Source organism: Lepidochelys olivacea (genome assembly GCF_965140295.1).
Source record: "Lepidochelys olivacea isolate rLepOli2 genome assembly, chromosome: 2".
Lineage (NCBI taxonomy): Eukaryota > Metazoa > Chordata > Testudines > Cheloniidae > Lepidochelys > Lepidochelys olivacea.
In genome coordinates, this window is record NC_140412.1 from 267,725,924 (window position 1) to 267,746,103 (window position 20,180).

At 44.8% G+C, this 20,180-nt stretch overlaps 1 protein-coding gene across 4 annotated transcripts in view; it reads right to left on the reverse strand.

Annotated features, from left to right (window-relative positions):
- LOC311515705 (KAT8 regulatory NSL complex subunit 1-like) overlaps positions 1-20,180 on the reverse strand; it is a 151,527-nt gene that overhangs the window by 23,819 nt on the left and 107,528 nt on the right. For all 4 annotated transcript variants that reach the window (XM_084618955.1, XM_084618954.1, XM_084618953.1 and 1 more), the window contains 4 exons: positions 14,768-14,929; positions 12,645-12,820; positions 9,831-9,952; positions 8,737-8,791 (listed from right to left, as the gene is read on the reverse strand). In XM_084618955.1, the coding sequence (XP_084475081.1) occupies positions 8,737-8,791; positions 9,831-9,952; positions 12,645-12,820; positions 14,768-14,929 (515 nt within the window). The remainder of the gene's footprint in view (positions 1-8,736; positions 8,792-9,830; positions 9,953-12,644; positions 12,821-14,767; positions 14,930-20,180) is intronic.

The window sequence follows — 20,180 nt, forward strand, 5'->3', positions numbered from 1 at the left end:
CTGACTCGGACCACACTCCAGGAGATTCTGCAATTTGGACCGATTTGTGCCGCTCATTCCCCCATCATTCCTTGGCTGGATGACCATGACCTGTGCATCCAGTAGGGGTCAGGCATGGTGTGCTTTATGTCAAGATTCTGCTGCCAGTTATGTCTCCCAAGGTTGGTGTCAGATCCAAACCCTCTCACAATGGAGCTGCTGAAGGGCGATGTTCAAAGATAGCTGCCGCCCTCTCCTTCACCCTCTCACCCACTTCAGGTATTGCGGGGAAATATTCAGACTTCGCTGACGTCTTTGATAAAAAGAGAGCGGATGTCTTACCGACACATCACAATTATGCAAAAAGAAAAGGAGGACTTGTGGCACCTTAGAGACTAACCAATTTATTAGAGCATAAGCTTTCGTGGGCTACAGCTCACTTCCTCAGATGCATATCGTGGAAACTGCAGCAGGCTTTATATATACACAGAGAATATGAAACAATACCTATTCCCACCCCACTGTCCTGCTGGTAATAGCTTATCTAAAGTGATTTCCAGCACAAATCCAGGTTTTCTCACCCTCCACCCCCCCACACAAATTCACTCTCCTGCTGGTGATAGCCCATCCAAAGTGACAACTCTTTACACAATGTGCATGACAATCAAGCTGGGCTATTTCCTGCATAAATCCAGGTTCTCACATCCCCCCACCCCCATACACACAGAAACTCACTCTCCTGCTGGTAATAGCTCATCCAAACTGACCACTCTTCAAGTTAAAATCCAAGTTAAACCAGAACATCTGGGGGGGGGGAGGGGTAGGAAAAAACAAGAGGAAACAGGCTACCTTGCATAATGACTTAGCCACTCCAAGTCTCTATTTAAGCCTAAATTAATAGTATCCAATTTGCAAATGAATTCCAATTCAGCAGTTTCTCGCTGGAGTCTGGATTTGAAGTTTTTTTGTTTTAAGATAGCGACCTTCATGTCTGTGATCGCGTGACCAGAGAGATTGAAGTGTTCTCCGACTGGTTTATGAATGTTACAATTCTTGACATCTGATTTGTGTCCATTTATTCTTTTACGTAGAGACTGTCCAGTTTGACCAATGTACATGGCAGAGGGGCATTGCTGGCACATGATGGCATATATCACATTGGTGGATGTGCAGGTGAACGAGCCTCTGATAGTGTGGCTGATGTTATTAGGCCCTGTGATGGTGTCCCCTGAATAGATATGTGGGCACAGTTGGCAACGGGCTTTGTTGCAAGGATAAGTTCCTGGGTTAGTGGTTCTGTTGTGTGGTATGTGGTTGTTGGTGAGTATTTGCTTCAGGTTGCGGGGCTGTCTGTAGGCAAGGACTGGCCTGTCTCCCAAGATTTGTGAGAGTGTTGGGTCATCCTTTAGGATAGGTTGTAGATCCTTAATAATGCGTTGGAGGGGTTTTAGTTGGGGGCTGAAGGTGACGGCTAGTGGCGTTCTGTTATTTTCTTTGTTAGGCCTGTCCTGTAGTAGGTAACTTCTGGGAACTCTTCTGGCTCTATCAATCTGTTTCTTTACTTCTGCAGGTGGGTATTGTAGTTGTAAGAAAGCTTGACAGAGATCTTGTAGGTGTTTGTCTCTGTCTGAGGGGTTGGAGCAAATGCGGTTGTATCGCAGAGCTTGGCTGTAGACGATGGATCGTGTGGTGTGGTCAGGGTGAAAGCTGGAGGCATGCAGGTAGGAATAGCGGTCAGTAGGTTTCCGGTATAGGGTGGTGTTTATGTGACCATTGTTTATTAGCACTGTAGTGTCCAGGAAGTGGATCTCTTGTGTGGACTGGACCAGGCTGAGGTTGGTGGTGGGATGGAAATTGTTGAAATCATGGTGGAATTCCTCAAGGGCTTCTTTTCCATGGGTCCAGATGATGAAGATGTCATCAATATAGCGCAAGTAGAGTAGGGGCTTTAGGGGACGAGAGCTGAGGAAGCGTTGTTCTAAATCAGCCATAAAAATGTTGGCATACTGTGGGGCCATGCGGGTACCCATAGCAGTGCCGCTGATCTGAAGGTATACATTGTCCCCAAATGTGAAGTAGTTATGGGTAAGGACAAAGTCACAAAGTTCAGCCACCAGGTTAGCCGTGACATTATCGGGGATAGTGTTCTTGACGGCTTGTAGTCCATCTTTGTGTGGAATGTTGGTGTAGAGGGCTTCTACATCCATAGTGGCCAGGATGGTGTTATCAGGAAGATCACCGATGGATTGTAGTTTCCTCAGGAAGTCAGTGGTGTCTCGAAGGTAGCTGGGAGTGCTGGTAGCATAGGGCCTGAGGAGGGAGTCTACATAGCCAGACAATCCTGCTGTCAGGGTGCCAATGCCTGAGATGATGGGGCGCCCAGGATTTCCAGGTTTATGGATCTTGGGTAGTAGATAGAATATCCCAGGTCGGGGTTCCAGGGGTGTGTCTGTGCGGATTTGATCTTGTGCTTTTTCAGGAAGTTTCTTGAGCAAATGCTGTAGTTGCTTTTGGTAACTCTCAGTGGGATCAGAGGGTAATGGCTTGTAGAAACTCGTGTTGGAGAGCTGCCGAGCAGCCTCTTGTTCATATTCCGACCTATTCATGACGACAACAGCACCTCCTTTGTCAGCCTTTTTGATTATGATGTCAGAGTTGTTTCTGAGGCTGTGGATGGCATTGCGTTCCGCATGGCTGAGGTTATGGGGCAAGTGATGCTGCTTTTCCACAATTTCAGCCCGTGCACGTCGGCGGAAGCACTCTATGTAGAAGTCCAGTCTGCTGTTTCGACCTTCAGGAGGAGTCCACCTAGAATCCCTCTTTCTGTAGTGTTGGTAGGGAGACCTCTGTGGATTAGTATGCTGTTCAGAGGTATTTTGGAAATATTCCTTGAGTCGGAGACGTCGAAAATAGGATTCTAGGTCACCACAGAACTGTATCATGTTCGTGGGGGTGGAGGGGCAGAAGGAGAGGCCCCGAGATAGAACAGCTGCTTCTGCTGGGCTGAGAGTATAGTTGGATAGGTTAACAATATTGCTAGGTGGGTTGAGGGAACCATTGCTGTGGCCCCTTGTAGCATGTAGTAGTTTAGTGTCCTTTTTCTTTTGTAGAGAAGCAAAATGTGCGTTGTAAATGGCTTGTCTAGTTTTAGTAAAATCCAGCCACGAGGAAGTTTGTGTGGAAGGTTGGTTTTTTATGAGAGTATCCATTTTTGAGAGCTCATTCTTAATCTTTCCCTGTTTGCTGTAGAGGATGTTGATCAGGTGATTCCGCAGTTTCTTTGAGAGCGTGTGGCACAAGCTGTCAGCATAGTCTGTGTGGTATGTAGGTATGTAATCACAATTATGATTACTTCATACTCCCTCTAAGGACTGAACCTTCAAATGTTCCAGGAATACTTCCATAAGAATTTCCAGAAGAGGTTTATTTGTCCCTCTGCCTTTCCAGCAGAGGTTCCAATCTTTTTTGTTATGAAAAAAGACATCTCCCTGGCTCCTGCGTTGTTCACTGGTCTTTGAATAGAGAGACTGTTCAAAATTGCTACCCTTTGACACTTAATGAACTTTTTGAAACACTTTGCTTGTCTGTTTTTTCCCTAAACTTCACAGATTCTGCAATCTGGTTCATACCAAGGAAGACAAAGAATGGAAGATGGTATTCCAGGTTCCATTCAGGCATTTTGAGTATTTCGTTTGCCAGAAGCTGGGAATAACTGACAGGGAATGGATTACTTGAGGATTACCTGTTCTGTTCATTCCCTCTGGGGCAACTGGCATTGGCCACTGTCAGAAGACAGGATACAGGGCTAGATGGACCTTTGTTCTGACCCAGTATGGCTGTTCTCATGTTCTAGCTATGCCATTTGGGCTAAGTAACGCCTCTACATTGCAGCATTTCATAAATGACTATTTTCAGGACATGCTGGAACAATCTGTTGTTTATTTAGATGATATTCTTGTCTTCTCCAAAAACCAGAAACTACATCAGCCGATGTGCATGGGCTGAAATTGTGGAAAAGCAGCATCACTTGCCCCATAAGCTCAGTCGTGCAGAACACAATGCCATCCACAGCCTCAGAAACAACTCTGACATCATAATCATGAATAGGTCGGAAAATGAACAAGAGGCTGCTAGGCAGCTCTCCAACACCATTTTCTACAAGCCATTACCCTCTGATTCCACTGAGGGTTACCAAAAGAAACTACACCATTTGCTCAAGGAACTCCCTGAAAAAGCACAAGAACAAATCCGCCCAGACAGACCCCTGGAATCCCGACCTGGGGTATTCTATCTGCTACCCAAGATCCATAAACCTGGAAATCCTGGGCACCCCATCATCTCAGGCATTGGCACCCTGACAGCAGAATTGTCTGGCTATGTAGATTCCCTCCTCAGGCCCTATGCTAGCAGCACTCCCAGCTATCTTCAAGCCACCACTGACTTCCTGAGGAAACTACAATCCATCGGTGATATTCCTGAAAACACCATCCTGGCCACTTTGGATGTAGAAGCCCTCTACACCAACATTCCACACAAAGATGGACTACAAGCCATCAGGAACACTATCCCCGATAATGTGACGGCAAACCTGTTGGCTGAACTTTGTGACTTTATCCTCACCCAGAACTATGTCACGTTTGGGGACAATGTATACCTTCAAATCAGTGGCACTGCTATGGGTACCCGCATGGCCCCACAGTATGCCAACATTTTTATGGCTGACTTAGAACAATGCTTCTTCAGCTCTCGTCCCCTAACGCCCCTACTCTACTTGTGCTACACTGATGACATCTTCATCATCTGGACCCATGGAAAAGAAGCCCTTGAGGAATTCCACCTTGATTTCAACATTTCCATGCCACCATCAACCTCAGCCTGGAGCAGTCCACACAAGAGATCCACTTCCTGGACACCATGGTGCTAATAAGCGATGGTCACATAAACACCACCCTATACCGGAAACCTACTGACAGCTATTCCTACCTACATGCCTCCAGCTTTCACCCAGACCACACTACACGATCCATTGTCTACAACCGAGCTCTACGATACAACTGCATTTCCTCCAACCCCTCAGACAGAGGGACACCTACAAGATCTCTATCAAGCATTCTGACAACTACAATACCCACCTGCTGAAGTGAAGAAACAGGTTGACAGAGCTAGAAGAGTACCCAGAAATCACCTACTACAGGACATGCCCAACAAATAACAGAACACCACTCGCCATCACCTTCAGCCCCCAGCTAAAACCTCTCCAACGCATCATCAAGGATCTACAACCTATCCTGAAGGATGACCCATCACTCTCACAGATCTTGGGAGACAGGACAGTCCTTGCCTACAGACAGCCCCCCAACCCGAAGCAAATACTCACCAGCAACCACACACCACACAACAGAACCACTAACCCATGAACCTATCCTTGCAACAAAGCCCATTGCCAACTGTGTCCCCATATCTATTCAGGGGACACCATCATAGGGCCTAATCACATCAGCCACACTATCAGAGGCTCATTCACCTGCACATCTACCGATGTGATATATTCCATCATGTGCCAGCAATGCCCCTCTGCCATGTACATTGGCCAAACTGGACAGTCTCTACGTAAAAGTCAGATATCAAGAATTATAACATTCATAAACCAGTCGGAGAACACTTCAGTCTCTCTGGTCACTCGATCTCTGACCTAAAAGTCACTATATTACAACAAAAGGACTTCAAAAACAGACTCCAACAAGAGACTGCTGAATTGGAATTAATTTGCAAACTTGGCTATATCATCTACCCCAAGTACAGTCTGCTTTCAGTAAGCTAAAGAAAGCCTTCCCTTCAGCTCCCATTCTTGTGTATCCAAACCTTTTACCATGGAAGCAGAAGCCTCAAACATTGCAATCAGGGCCGTACTTTCACAAAATGCAGGCCCGCATCACCAAGTCCACCCATGTGTGTATTATTTACATAAACTAACCCCTGCTGAGAAGAACTATGATATCTGGGACTAGAATGGCAACACTTTTTGGAGGGGGCTCGGTTCCTGATCCAGGTCATCACCGATCACAAGAACCTAGAATATCCTTGAATGGCTTAATCATCGGATCCGTGGTCACTTTTCTTTGCCAGATTTGATTTCAGTATTACCTACTGCCCTGCATCACAGAAAGCGAAAGCAGACGGCCTTTCCCACAAGGACAAATATGCTGTGCTGAACACTACTCCCCAAAGCACTGTGCTATGACCATCTAATTCTGTTGGTGGAACCACAGCCCAGGATTTACCATCTGTGATTCGGACTCTACTCCCAAAAGACCTGCAAGCAGCCAAACTCTGAGAGACCCTTGATATCTTCAGTGCACCATTCAGCTCAGGCTTCCATTTGCACAATGGTTCACTATATTTTAGCAAGCACTTTTACATTCTGAATGATCAACCCAGACTCAAAGTGTTAAGAATATGCCCTGACACAGTAGGTGCTGGCCATTTTGGACACCATAAGACTCAGGACTTGGAGGTACGAAGTTTCTGGCCAAGGGTGAGTACTGACGTGAAGAAATACATTGACTTCTCTGATCTAAGAAAAGGAGTACTTGTGGCACCTTAGAGACTAACCAATTTATTTGAGCATAAGCTTTCATGAGCTACAGCTCACTTCATCGGATGCATACCGTGGAAACTGCAGCAGACTTTATATACACACAGAGCTGTATAAGTTCTAAACTGTGTAAGCTGTAGCTCACGAAAGCTCATGCTCAAATAAATTGGTTAGTCTCTAAGGTGCCACAAGTACTCCTTTTCTTTTTGCAAATACAGACTAGCACAGCTGTTACTCTGAAACTTCTCTGATCTAACCTTCCAAAGCAAGTGCCCACATGTTAAAATGCTTGGATTATTCCAGCTTCTGCCACCCCACCTCAGTGCTGGTCCATGGTGGCAAAGGACTTCTTGTAGAGCTCCCTCTCTCCCACGGTTGCACTGTCATCCTGGAAACCATTGATCTGTTCATGAAGATGGTGTGTTTTTATTTCTTTTCGCTCTCCCCCCAACACTCACAAAACACACTGCATTTTCCTAAACCATGTTTTTTGGCTCAATGGACGGCCAGTTGGAATAGTGTCTGATTGGGGCCCACAGTTCACTTCCTGGTTCTGGCATGAACTCTATAAAATCCTAGGAATTGAACTCTTCATCTTCCCAGCCTACCACCCATAGATCAACGGGCAGATGGAGTAGGTACATCAAATCCTCAAGCAATATTTTTGATGCTTCCTTAACTATTGCCAAGATAACTGGTCACTTGCCTGCCATACACTGAATTTGCTTAAAATACCTCTGTCTATGCCTCCACCTACAACAGTCCATTTTTTGGCCAATTACGGCTTTCACTCATTTCCTCCCTCCCGCCTCTGCAGACTCTCAAATTCTTGTTGAGACAGACCTTGTTACCCACCTTCACCAAGTTCACCAAAAACTTATGGAGCATCTGGAAGCCACCAAGAAAACTTATAAACACCATGCTGACCAAGATCATCAAGTTGCACATATACTAAGAGTGGGTAATAAGGTCTGGCTGTCTGCTAAACAGCTCAAATCCTCCCACCCACCTGCCAAATAAAATCATCAATACTTGCGTCCGTTCAAGATCACTGAACAAGTCAACCCAACTCCAGCTGCCTAAAACCATGAAAGTCTATCCAGTTTTTCACATATCCTTCCTGAAGGCCTACACAAAAATAATCTCGCTCTGCTTCATGGCCCACTCCCATGGAGGTCCAGGGTCAAGAAGAATATGAAAGGCAAGAAATCCTGGATTCTAAATGAATCCGAGGTCTATTTTACAACCTGGTGGACTAAGAGGGTTATGGTCCAGAAGAATGGTCTTGGGAATCAGAAGGGAATATCTATGCTCTGGAGCTCACACACACTTTTCACCAGAAGAACCTAGAAAAACTGGGCCATAAGGCCCCTAGAAAGCACCCTTGAGGGTTGGGGGCATGTGCTGTCAAGGGAGCCAGCTGCAATAGGGTCAGTCTCCTAGTAACACACTGGGCATAGCTGATCCTGGCAGGGGCTACCTAATTTACTGTACTTCCTGATTGGTGAAGGGGTAGGGCTAAGCTACTACCCGACCCAGAAGAAGCCAGAACTCTTGGGTTGCTCAATGCATCCCACTCAACAGCTGCGCTTGATCCTGCTTCCTGTATAATGTACCTGCTGCTACTCCCAATCTGCTCTTGTGCCTGCTCCAGTTCTTGCTTCTGCTCCCATCCAGCCCGTACCTGCTCCAGGTTCTTACCCTACTCTGTCCCTGACATCCCTGGCTCTCACCCCCGGCTTCAGTTCCCAACTGCATCTCTAGCTCACCCATTTGTTCTGGCCTCAACTATGTGCCTGGGTGTCCTGGGGTCCTGATTCGTGGCTCAGCTCTAACCTCCAGGCCTGACCACCCCCATGGCTTGCGCCAGTAGGCATGACCGCCCACGTCCCGGTTGTGTTCTTGACAGAGGAACGCTTTGACCCTCACGCATATACTGGCAGCTCACTGATTAAGCTGTGCGCTGTGGCTGGCCAACATTTGCTACAGACTTCACTTAATAAAGCCTCCAGGCTTAGCAGTTTTACACTCAATCTTTATTTCTTCTAATAATACAAAATGCCAATCAGACATTTTCAGGATGGCTGTTACTTCTAACGACGTTTATCATTTGTCAATAGTGCTTGAGGCCAGAAACAGTGTGACAGTAGATTTTGTCTCACCTCAGAGTCCATGTGATCCAATGGCTCCACATCATTGGGCTCTACCACTCTCCAGCTGCAGGAAAGAACACTCATTGTCAGAACAAGTCTGCATTTGCTGCCATGTCACCCTCTTGGCTAAGACCCAGAGCCAAGACCTGGCCTCACAGTTGTTTCCCCATAGGTGCTGGACACTAGATCAAAGGTGATTAGCTTTACTGACAAAGCTTCCTAGTACAGACATACACACCTAGAAGCCATAGATTTAGATGTCTCATGTATGCACCAGCCAGCAATGTGACAACAGAAGCCTGATAAATTCAATCTCATTGGACTCTGTTTTGACAGGCTTTGAGGGAAGGCAAAAATGGCAGGGTTTATGAAAGTGAACAATGAACAACTGTGGAACTCATGACCATCTCATCGACCATGATCAATCAATCACTTTCTCTCTCTCTCTTTTACATAAAAGCCTCATCTGTATTTTGTCTACTTAGATTGCAAGGGGCAGAGATCTCTCACTACAAGTTGGAAGTACACAGAAGACTGGATGCTGAATAAATAATAACAGTAATCAGAACCAGGAAATAGGATGTGCAGAAACTGCATGTAGTACTGCACAGCGCTTCCAGCGGTCCTCACTCCTACAGCAGTATCTCCGCTATTTCAATCTTTCTGAAACTAGTAATTATACCCTTGAAGCACTCACACAGTTCAAACCTCTTTGCCCGGTCTGCTAATATCCCTACAACGACATGTGCCAACAACTGAACAAGAGACTAATTTCCCTTGCTAACCTTTTTCATGTCTGGGAATTTTTCAGCCATCAGCTGGGAAGCATTTACCCAGACCAAACACTGCTGTCATATGCTAGTTGGCCAGTGGGCGATGCTGCCATGAAATTCCCTTTGAGGTGACAAACTGCATCCTTTTTGATTAAGGTTGTTTTTTTTTTTTTTTAAAAGATATACTGTCTTAATTTAAGTTATTATTGTTTCTTGACGAAAGACAGAGCTTTAGCAAAAGAGAAATAGCTTTCTCTTTTCACAGCCAAAACACCACCACCCTACACAGAACACAAAGGGAATTATTAATACTTTCCCATCTGCAGATACCTTGGTGTTAGAATCTCTTTGTACTGCAGCTTCTCCACTCGAGTGGCTGCTGCCATCGACATTGGGATCACAATGTTATTGATGTCGTAGGAACATTCCACTTTTCTTTTCTTTGAGGATAGCTGAAACCACACGCAGAGCGGAAAGGGAAAAAACCCAGAAAGAGCATTAGTGTCAACACAAAAGAACATTTAAATCATACCATGGAAAAAGAAACTTCCCCAGAACAAGAGGTACATGTTACCTAGTGTTTCGAGTAATGGTGTAAGCAGGATTCCTGAGTTTTTTCCCCAGTTCTTCCACCAACCTGCTGTGATATTCTGGCCACATCAACCAAACCCTATGGCTCAATTTATTCTTCTCTAAAGTGGGGATATTTACCTATCTTATGTGGATGTTGCCAATCCTAATATTTGTAAAGTGTTTTAAGATCATATAGCAGAACAAAGTACTATTTATTACTCAATTATTCACAGCTAAGCAAGTCTCCTCCCCACACTGGAATTTGAGCTTGAGCCCTGAGAAACTAAGTTTTCCCTCTACTTGTAAATCAGGTTTTTGGAAGTCTCAGCGTAGAACAAAAGGCCTCTCAGTTCTAGGTGAAGAGCTCAAACCCAGACGGCGGGTATATCTATGGTGTAAAAAACCCCCAGCAGCCTCAAGTCGAAGAGCCCAGGTCAACTGAGTCAGACTTGTGGGGCTCATGCTACGGGGCTAAATGTAGTAGTGTAGATGTTCCAAACTGGGCTGGTGCTCAGACTCTGAGGCTCTCCCTTCTCACTAGGTCTTGAAATCTGAGCTCCAGCCTGAGTGGGAACATCTACACTGCTATTTTTAGCCCTGAAGGGCAACCCCAAGTCAGTTGATCTGAACTCTAATATTTACTACTGCAGGGGTGTTTTTTTGTTTTTGTTATGTAGACACACTTTAAGTCAGTAGCAGCAAAAAGTTAGGTGCTCGGATGTCAACAGTGATGAGCACAGTGTAAAAAATTTGAAACACAGATGGGAAGACTTGTCCATAAAATCCTTTAGAATTTGGTTTAGGAAGCTTCTGAAAAGATTGTTCCAGTCCAGAGCAGGCAAGGCTAACAGGTCCAACTTCCAACTCTATTCCTAGACAACTGCAGCTGGGCATTCCCAATGGAGTCACCTATAGAAGGTGGGGCCAGAAAGATGGACAGCTTCTGGTAATGAGGCTCCAAGCAAGTGAGCTGACAATGTCAGTAGACTCTGTGAAGGAGTCCTCAAAGAAGAATAGTTTACAAATATTTTGGATATAGCAGTGAAGCATGAGATGGATCTGGAGCAGACAACGCAGAATGGAGATGGGCCTGCCCTGCTGAAGCTATCTGGGCAACAGGAAAGCAGTTCAGCTTTGGGATTGCTCCACCTTGCTTCTGTCAGTCAAGCCTGAAACAGCTGCCCATTAGTCAAAAATAGCATGTGGGGGGAGGGGGGCGGGGGGAGGAAGAGCAATAAATGTAATAATTGCTACTTCTAAGTCTCCTCCCTCCAACCCAGCAGTCTCCCCATATCCACAGAGGCCTGGACAGGAGCCAGTCAATACTTATCCTATATGGGCTTATACAAATGACTATCGTGAGATGTAGCATTTCCCCTCCCTGCCTCTCTAATTCTGTTCTCTCCCACTTAATTTGTGATCAAAACAAAGTTGAGTCACAGAGCTCACACAAGGATTGTTTATGCACAGGACTGACAGAATCATAGAAAAGTAGGGCTGGAAGGGACCTCAAAAAGTAATTAAGTCCAGCCCGTTGTGCTGTGGCTGGACCAACTAAACCTAGACCATCTCTGACTGGTGTTCATTCAACCTTTTATTAAAAGCCTCAAATTGCGGGAATTCTGCAATGTCCCTTAGAAGCCTATTCCAGATCCTTATAGTTATTCCAGATCCTATCTAACCTAAATATCCCTTGTTGCAGATTACACCCATGATTTCTTGTCGTACCTTCAGCGGGTATGGAGAACAATTGATCAAAGTCCTCTTTATAGCAGCCTTTAACATATTTCAAGACTGTTACCAGGTCCCGCCTTAGTTTTCTTTTCTCAAGACTAAACATGCGAAGATTTTTTAACCTTTCCTCATAGGTCATGTTTTCTAAACCTTTTATCGTTTTTTGTTGCTCTCCTCTGGACTCTCTCCAATTTGTCCATATCTTTCCTAAAGTGTGGTGCCCAGAATTGGACACAGTACTCCAGCTGAGGCCTCACTAGTGCTGAATAAAGCAGGACAATTGCCTCCTGTATCTTACATACAAGACTCCTGTTAATACACCCCAGAATCATATTTGCTTTTTTTCACAGCTGCATCAGATTGTTGACTCACATTCAATTTGTGATCCACTATAATGCCCCGATACTTTTCAGCAGTACTACCACATAGCCAGTTATTCCCCATGTTGTAGTTGTGAATTCAATTTTTCCTTCCTAAGTAAAGTACTTTGCACTTGTTTTTACTGATGGTGTACGCTTAGTAAGAAATTTATAGACCACATATGCTGGCCCTGGTGGTGCACAGCAGGCACCCTGGCCACTTTGGGTGCTGGCTAAGACCACTGAAGCAAGTAGTTACTACTGTCTAATACCAAGATCATTTTAATAAAGGCATTTCCAGATTGTCCCTGCAGCCTACTGGCAGGCAAGGACTCCCCTCCCATAGCTTTGGCATAGGGTGTCCACGATGAGTCTAGCATCCGTTGGCCATGTCCAGCAATGCAGATGTTCACCAGCTGCATTAAAAAAACAGCTCCCTTTTTTAGGTTTGTTTGACACAGATTATGTTCTGACTCACCATTGTTGAATTACCAGCGGAAGGGAACTGGCTGGAAGATGGCGCTGGAGGAGTTTCTAGATACAAAGATGGTAGGTGGTGCATCAAAGGACTATGTTTATGTGTCTGAGAACCGGAAACAAGCAAGCTGTGATTGTCTGTTCCTTTAAGCTGCCTCTCCCCTTTAAACAATGAACCTGTTAATAAAGCACATGAATAGAGAACCCAAGTAAATCCAGAGTAATTTGTTCATAAGTCATTGCTGCTCTTATCTGTCAGTCCACCAGAACCCAGCTGGGGAATGCAGTCTGTATTGTGGAAGAAATGTTAAAATAAAAGAAATGGGGAAAAATCTACAAGTCAGAAAACCCAAGTGAAACCATTAGCACTGCACAGAATTGAACATATCACCTGTGAAATTCATCTTTGCTGGGTGTTTGCAATGAATATAAGTATCAAAAACAGTAGACTCCCCTCCAGTATGTTCAAAAAGTGGCCACCAAAAATCTTCCTCGTATGTTGAGCTGATCACATTAGCCCCATCTTTGAATCACTCCTTTTTGTGTATCACATTAATTTAAAAAACACGGTCAACCACTACAATTAAGCCCCATGACACTACTCTGAGGAGGAGAAGTGATATATAAAGATCTTTTCACTCACCACTAAAATGCAGCAGCTGATCAAATTATCTCAAACACAGTACACAGTTTTAGGACAGGAAGTGAAGAATACCACCATAAGTCAACTGAAACTGCACAGAAAGGCTGATGTGTCCTCTCAAACATGAATCAAAGGAAGTGAATTATTATCCGAGAAAACACTGAATGTGCACTGCTGGCAGCAGTAGCATTTGCCACAGAAGAGAAAGGCTCTCTGACACCACTGGAGAGAAGCCAAGATTAATCCCTGAGCAGAAGGGACCTAAGACAGAATACTATAACAGCTATTCTAAAGCACATAGTAAAGCCATCGAAACGGACACAGGATGCAAGACTGATGGAGTTTATATTTAAGTGTAATAGTTTGCCTTCTTTAGTAGGTTCCTTACACCTGGAAAGGAGAGTGACTTCAGTGCTAACAAGCATGACCATTCTCTACTCAATGCCTCTTGTACCAAATATTGGATGGATGACATCTACAGTCTTTGCAAGTAACCTTCTCTCTCAAAGAGAAACAAACAGACTGAAAACAATGGGTAGGGTAATTAACTATTGTTAAGCCAATATGTATAGCGCTTCCTTTTTCATACAGCTGAAGGCACAAAGCTGAATGCACATGGGATGTGCATCAAATGCCAACCACCACACTGCCTGGTGCCAATCTGTATTTTCAGCATAAAGTTCTTTTCTTTATACGTTCTCTGGTTTGTTCACAACAACGGCAAAACAAATAAGTACGTCAGAGTCAGCAGCTGTGGGCCCCATTATAAGAACTCCATGGGCATGTCTGGCTTGCAGGCTGCATACTATGCTTGCTATTCAAGTACAGGGTATAAGAAAATATATTCTTTTAAAAAAACAAATGAAAACACCCACCATGGTACACTAAACAAGACCGGATGCTATAACTGGGGATTAATTCTTTCTAACATGGAATTGGTTTTTAGCCCTGGGTGCTTCTGTCAGCTTTCCTAAGAGCTTAACTTCTATGGATAGTTTTAATATCATGCACTTTAATGGGCTAAAAGAAACAGGAACCTAGAAAAACAGAAAAGAGTACAGGAGAAGACCGTGAAGAGCAACAATGGCAGCTCTGAACACAACTGAAACAGAAACATTTGGCAGGGATTTGCCAGGCACTCTTGGCAGGTGGATACACACATGCTTTGATTTAACACACACAAGGATCAAAAAGTTTCTCTTCGTTGACTTTCTTGTTAGTTCATTCCCAATCACGCTGTCTGGGTTTCTGTAGTAGCCATTTATTTGGTCATCTAACCAAAAGCAGGCTTTCCATTGTGGTGATGAGAACTTCTGCAATTTGCAAGATGCCAAAGCCAATCACCACCTGACGTTTATGTACTGAGTTTATTGCTACTTTCTACAGAAATGACAGGAACTGTAGGCTACACTGTAGGGTTGCACTTTGGTCACCTGTTAAAACTTACATGTAAGTTGACACCCCATCTCAGCTGAACTTACTGGATGCAGAGAGAGGTGATAGGCCTAGCTTTGGGAAAACGTTGGTTAGATCTTGTGGCTTCTTTCCAAAATGGGACATCTTCAGAGCCTTGAGCTTATGGCTCAATCTATGCTGCCTGTCATCTCTTAGTAAGGTTTCCAAGTACAAGTGAAGAGGCTTGCCTGAAAATAAAAACAACAGGTTATTCTAATATACACAAATCCTCTCTCCCCACACACAAATACCAGTGTTGTACAGACATAATTTGTAATTAGCATCTGCCAGTACTGTTAAATTCTATACATAGGAAAGTCACACATGCAGCTAAGCAGTTACAAATCCTGTCCCTTTTTAATCTTACAGCTCGTTGTCACAGATGATGTGATACAGAAAGTTCAGCATGAGTGGCCCCAGAATAAAAGCTTTCCTGCAACAAAGCAGCTGGTCAGGACAATCTAGCTTATGGAATTTGGCATCTTGCCTCAATGGATTACCTCTCACACTGTGCTGGCCTAACCCATTTTCAACTACACTATCATTTCTTGACAGTGGCCTGTGTCATTACCTGAAAAGCTTTAGCAAAGGCTTCTCATATTTCATTTCCTATTGTCTCTCTGTTCTTACTGTAAAAAGCAAGTATGACAAGGTAAAACAGAAATTAACATCAAACACGTCTGAAATAGATGCTTTCACCCTTGCACATTGGGGAAAAGTATACCCTTCCAGTTGTTTACCCTGCCTTTAAGCCCTGTGACAAATGTCTTGTCCTTGCAGTTGCCAAAACCTCTTGCAAAAAAAGAACAGTTACTTACTCTACAGTAACTAAGAGACTAACCAATTTATTTGAGCATAAGCTTTCATGAGCTACAGCTCATTTCATCGGATGCAATCAGTGGAAAATACAGTGAGGAGATGGAGAATGTATACTTTCAAATCAGCGGCACTGCTATGGGTACCTGCATGACCCCACAGTATGCCAACATTTTTATGGCTGACTTAGAACAACGCTTCCTCAGTTCTCGTCCCCTAATGCCCCTTGTCACAAATACAAAGGGAAGGGTAAACCCTTTTAAAATCCCTCCTGGCCAGAGGAACACTCCTCTCACCTGTAAAGGGTTAAGAAGCTAAAGGTAACCTCGCTGGCACCTGACCAAAATGACCAATGAGGAGACAAGATACTTTCAAAAGCTGAGAGGAGGGACAGAAACAAAGGGTCTGCGTGTCTGTCTATATGCTGCTTTTGTCGGGGATAGACCAGGAATGGAGTCTTAGAACTTTTAGTAAGTAATCTAGCTAGGTATGTGTTAGATTATGATTTCTTTAAATGGCTGAGAAAAGAATTGTGCTGAATAGAATAACTATTTCTGTCTGTGTATCTTTTTTGTAACTTAAGGTTTTGCTAAGAGGGATTCTCTATGTTTTGAATCTAATTACCCTGTAAGGTATCTACCATCCTGATTTTACAGAGGGGATTTCTTTACTTCTATTTACTCCTATTTCTATTAAAAGTCTTCTTGTAAGAAAACTGAATGCTTTTTCATTGTTCTCAGATCCAAGGGTTTGGGTCTGTGGCCACCTATGCAAATTGGTGAGGCTTTTTATCCAACATTTCCCAGGAAAGGGGGGGGTGCAAGTGTTGGGAGGATTATTCATTGTTCTTAAGATCCAAGGGTCTGGGTCTGTAGTCACCTACGCAAACTGGTGAGGCTTTTTACCAAACCTTGTCCAGGAAGTGGGGTGCAAGGTTTTGGGAAGTATTTGGGGGGAAAGATGTTTCCAAACAGCTCTTCCCCAGTAACCAGTATTTGTTTGGTGGTGGTAGCGGCCAATCCAAGGACAAAGGGTGGAATATTTTGTACCTTGGGGAAGTTTTGACCTAAGCTGGTAAAGATAAGCTTAGGAGGTTTTCATGCAGGTCCCCACATCTGTACCCTAGCGTTCAGAGTGGGGAAGGAACCTTGACACCCCTACTCTATTTGCGCTATATTGATGACATCTTCATCATCTGGACCCATGGAAAAGAAGCCCTTGAGGAATTCCACCATGATTCCAACCATTTCCATCCCACCATCAACCTCAGCCTGGACCAGTCCACACAAGAGATCCACTTCTTGGACACTACAGTGCTAATAAGTGATGGTCATATAAACACCACCCTATACCGGAAACCTACTGACCGTTATTCCTACCTACATGCCTCCAGCTTTCACCCTGACCACACCACACGATCCATCGTCTACAGCCAAGCTCTGCGATACAAAATTTGCTCCAACCCCTCAGACAGAGACAAACACCTACAAGATCTCTATCAAGCATTCTTACAACCACAGTACCCACCTGCTGAAGTGAAGAAACAGATTGACAGAGTGAGAAGAGTACCCAGAAGTCACCTACTATCGGACAAGCCCAACAAAGAAAATAACACAACGCCACTAGCCATCACCTTCAGCCCCCAACTAAAACCTCTCCAACGCATCATTAAGGATCTACAACCTATCCTGAAGGACGACCCATCACACTCACAAATCAGGCCAGTCCTTGCCTACAGACAGCCCCCCAACCTGAAGCAAATACTCACCAGCAACCACACCCCACACCACAGAACCACTAACGTAGGAACCTATCCTTTCAACAAAGCCCTTTGCCAACTGTGTCCACATATCAAAGCAGGGGATGCCATCATAGGGCCTAATCACATCAGCCACACTATCAGAGGCTCATTCATCTGCACATCTACCAATGTGATATATGCCATCATGTGCCAGCAATGCCCCTCTGCCATGTACATTGGTCAAACTGGACAGTCTCTATGTAAAAGAATAAATGGACACAAATCAGATGTCAAGAATTATAACATTCATAAACCAGTCGGAGAACACTTCAATCTCTCTGGTCACTTGATCTCTGACCTAAAAGTCGCAATATTACAACAAAGAGCCTTAAAAAACAGACTCCAATGAGAGACTGCTGAATGGAATTAATTTGCAAACTGGATACAATTAACTTAGGCTTGAATAGAGACTGGGAGCGGATGAGTCATTACACAAAGTAAAACTATTTCCCCATGTTTATTCCCCCGCACCCACTGTTCCTCAGACGTTCTTGTTAACTCCTGGAAGTGGCCCACCTTGATTATCACTACAAAAGGTTTTCTTCCCACACCCCCCTGCTCTCCTGCTGGTAATAGCTCATCTTAAGTGATCACTCTCTTTACAGTGTGTATGATAACACCAATTTTTTCATGTTCTGTGTGTATATAAATCTCCTCACTGTATTTTCCACTGAATGCATCCGATGAAGTGAGCTGTAGCTCACAAAAGCTTATGCCCAAATAAATTGGTTAGTCTCTAAGGTGCCACAAGTACTCCTTTTCTTTTTGCGAATACAGACTAACACGGCTGCTAATCTGAAACTCTATAGTAACTGTGGTTCTTCGATATGCGTTCCCCACATGTATTCCAATTCTGGTGCACATGTGCCTCATATGAGATAGATTCCTTCGGAGTTTGCTGGGGCCACACCTGTGCCCTAGATACCCTCTCACTCTCCACAGCCAAGGGCATAAAGGAATGAGGGCGGTCACAATTACCCTTCAATTGCTTCCTAAATCAGAATCTAGGTGGTTCAGGACTCCACAGTAGTGGGGAAGAAGGGCAGGGAAGGGTTGTGGAATATGTGTGGACAATACATCTTGAAGAACCACAGTTACTAAGTTAACTATTCTTTTTGTGATTGTCCATGTGTATTCATCTGGTAACGCACAAGTCGTGATCTTCTGTCCAGGAGGTGGGTGCTCAGAGTCTGCTGAAACAATGAATAAGACAGCTCTGCCAAAGTGGGTGTCTGATCTGGAGCTCTCCAACAAGCAGTGCTGGAGTTCAGTTCACACCTTCACCCAGCTGGGTGGTCTACAAATCTGAGATTGGAACGCCCCTGAGAAGAGAGACTGCAGAGGATGCTTGAGCTCTGGTAGAATGAGCCATGATCTGTGAAAGTAGGTTCAAGTGAGCTTTTGCAGATGACACTAAACTGGGAGGAGAGGTAGATACGCTGGAGGGTAGGGATAGGATACACAGGGCCCTAGACAAATGAGAGGATTGGGCCAAAAGAAATCTGATGAGGTTCAACAAGGACAAGTGCAGAGTCCTGCACCTAGGATGGAAGAATCCCATGCACCGCTACAGACTAGGGACCGAATGGCTAGGCAGCAGTTCTGCAGAATAGGACCTAGGGGTGACAGTGGACGAGAAGCTGGATATGAGTCAACAGTGTGCCCTTGTTGCCAAGAAGGCCAATGGCATTTTGGGATGTATAAGTAGGGGCATTGCCAGCTGATCGAGGGACGTGATCGTTCCCCTCTATTCGACTTTGGTGAGGCCTCATCTGGAGTACTGTGTCCAGTTTTGGGCCCCACACTACAAGAAGGATGTGGAAAAATCGGAAAGCGTCCAGTGGAGGGTAACAAAAATGATTAGGGGACTGGAACACATGACTTATGAGGAGAGGCTGAGGGAACTGGGATTGTTTAGTCTGTGGAAGAGACGAATGAGGGGGGATTTGATAGCTGCTTTCAGCTACCTGAAAGAGGGTGGCTCTAGACTGTTCTCAGTGGTAGCAGATGACAGAACAATGAATAATGGTCTCAAGTTGCAGCGGGGGAGGTTTAGATTGGATATTAGGAAAAACTTTTTCACTAGGAGGGTGGTGAAACACTGGAATGCGTTACCTAGGGAGGTGGTGGAATCTCCTTCCTTAGAAGTTTTTAAAGTCCTGGCTGGGATGATTTAGTTGGGGATTGGTCTTGCTTTGAGCAGGGGGTTGGACTAGATGACCTTCCAACCCTGATATTCTATGATTGCGCAGCATGCCCTGATATAGTCAGAAAGCCACAAAAATAATCGTTCAGTGGGTATCGGCTGATGCTTCATCCGGTCAGAAAAGGCCAGGGACAATCTCTGAGAACTCCTGAATGGTCTTGTCCTAGTCACAGTAGGAAAGAATTTGGAGCACATGTAAGTAAGGCTACGATTTTGTCACGGAGGTCGTGGAAGTCACAGAATCCATGACTTCCAAAGACCTCCGTGACTTCAGCCCTGGTGGCTGGGAGCTGCAGGGTCCCGCCTCCTCCTGCGGCAGCAGGGGGACCCCTGGACACCACAGGGAGGCAGGGGGACCCCCTGCAGCTCCCCTCCATCGAGGGAGTCAAGGGGGCCCTGGAGCTCTGAGCCCTCACTGGTGGTGCAGGCCCCAGAGCTCCCAGCCACCCCGCAGCTGCCCAGTCCCTTCCCATTTTATCATGGATATTTTTAGTAGCAATCCAGGACAGGTCACAGGCTTCAGTCAGTTTTTCTTTATTGCCTGTGACCTGTCTGTAACTCTTACTAAAAATATTCATTACAAAACCTTAGCCTTATACATAAGGTGTGAAGTTTG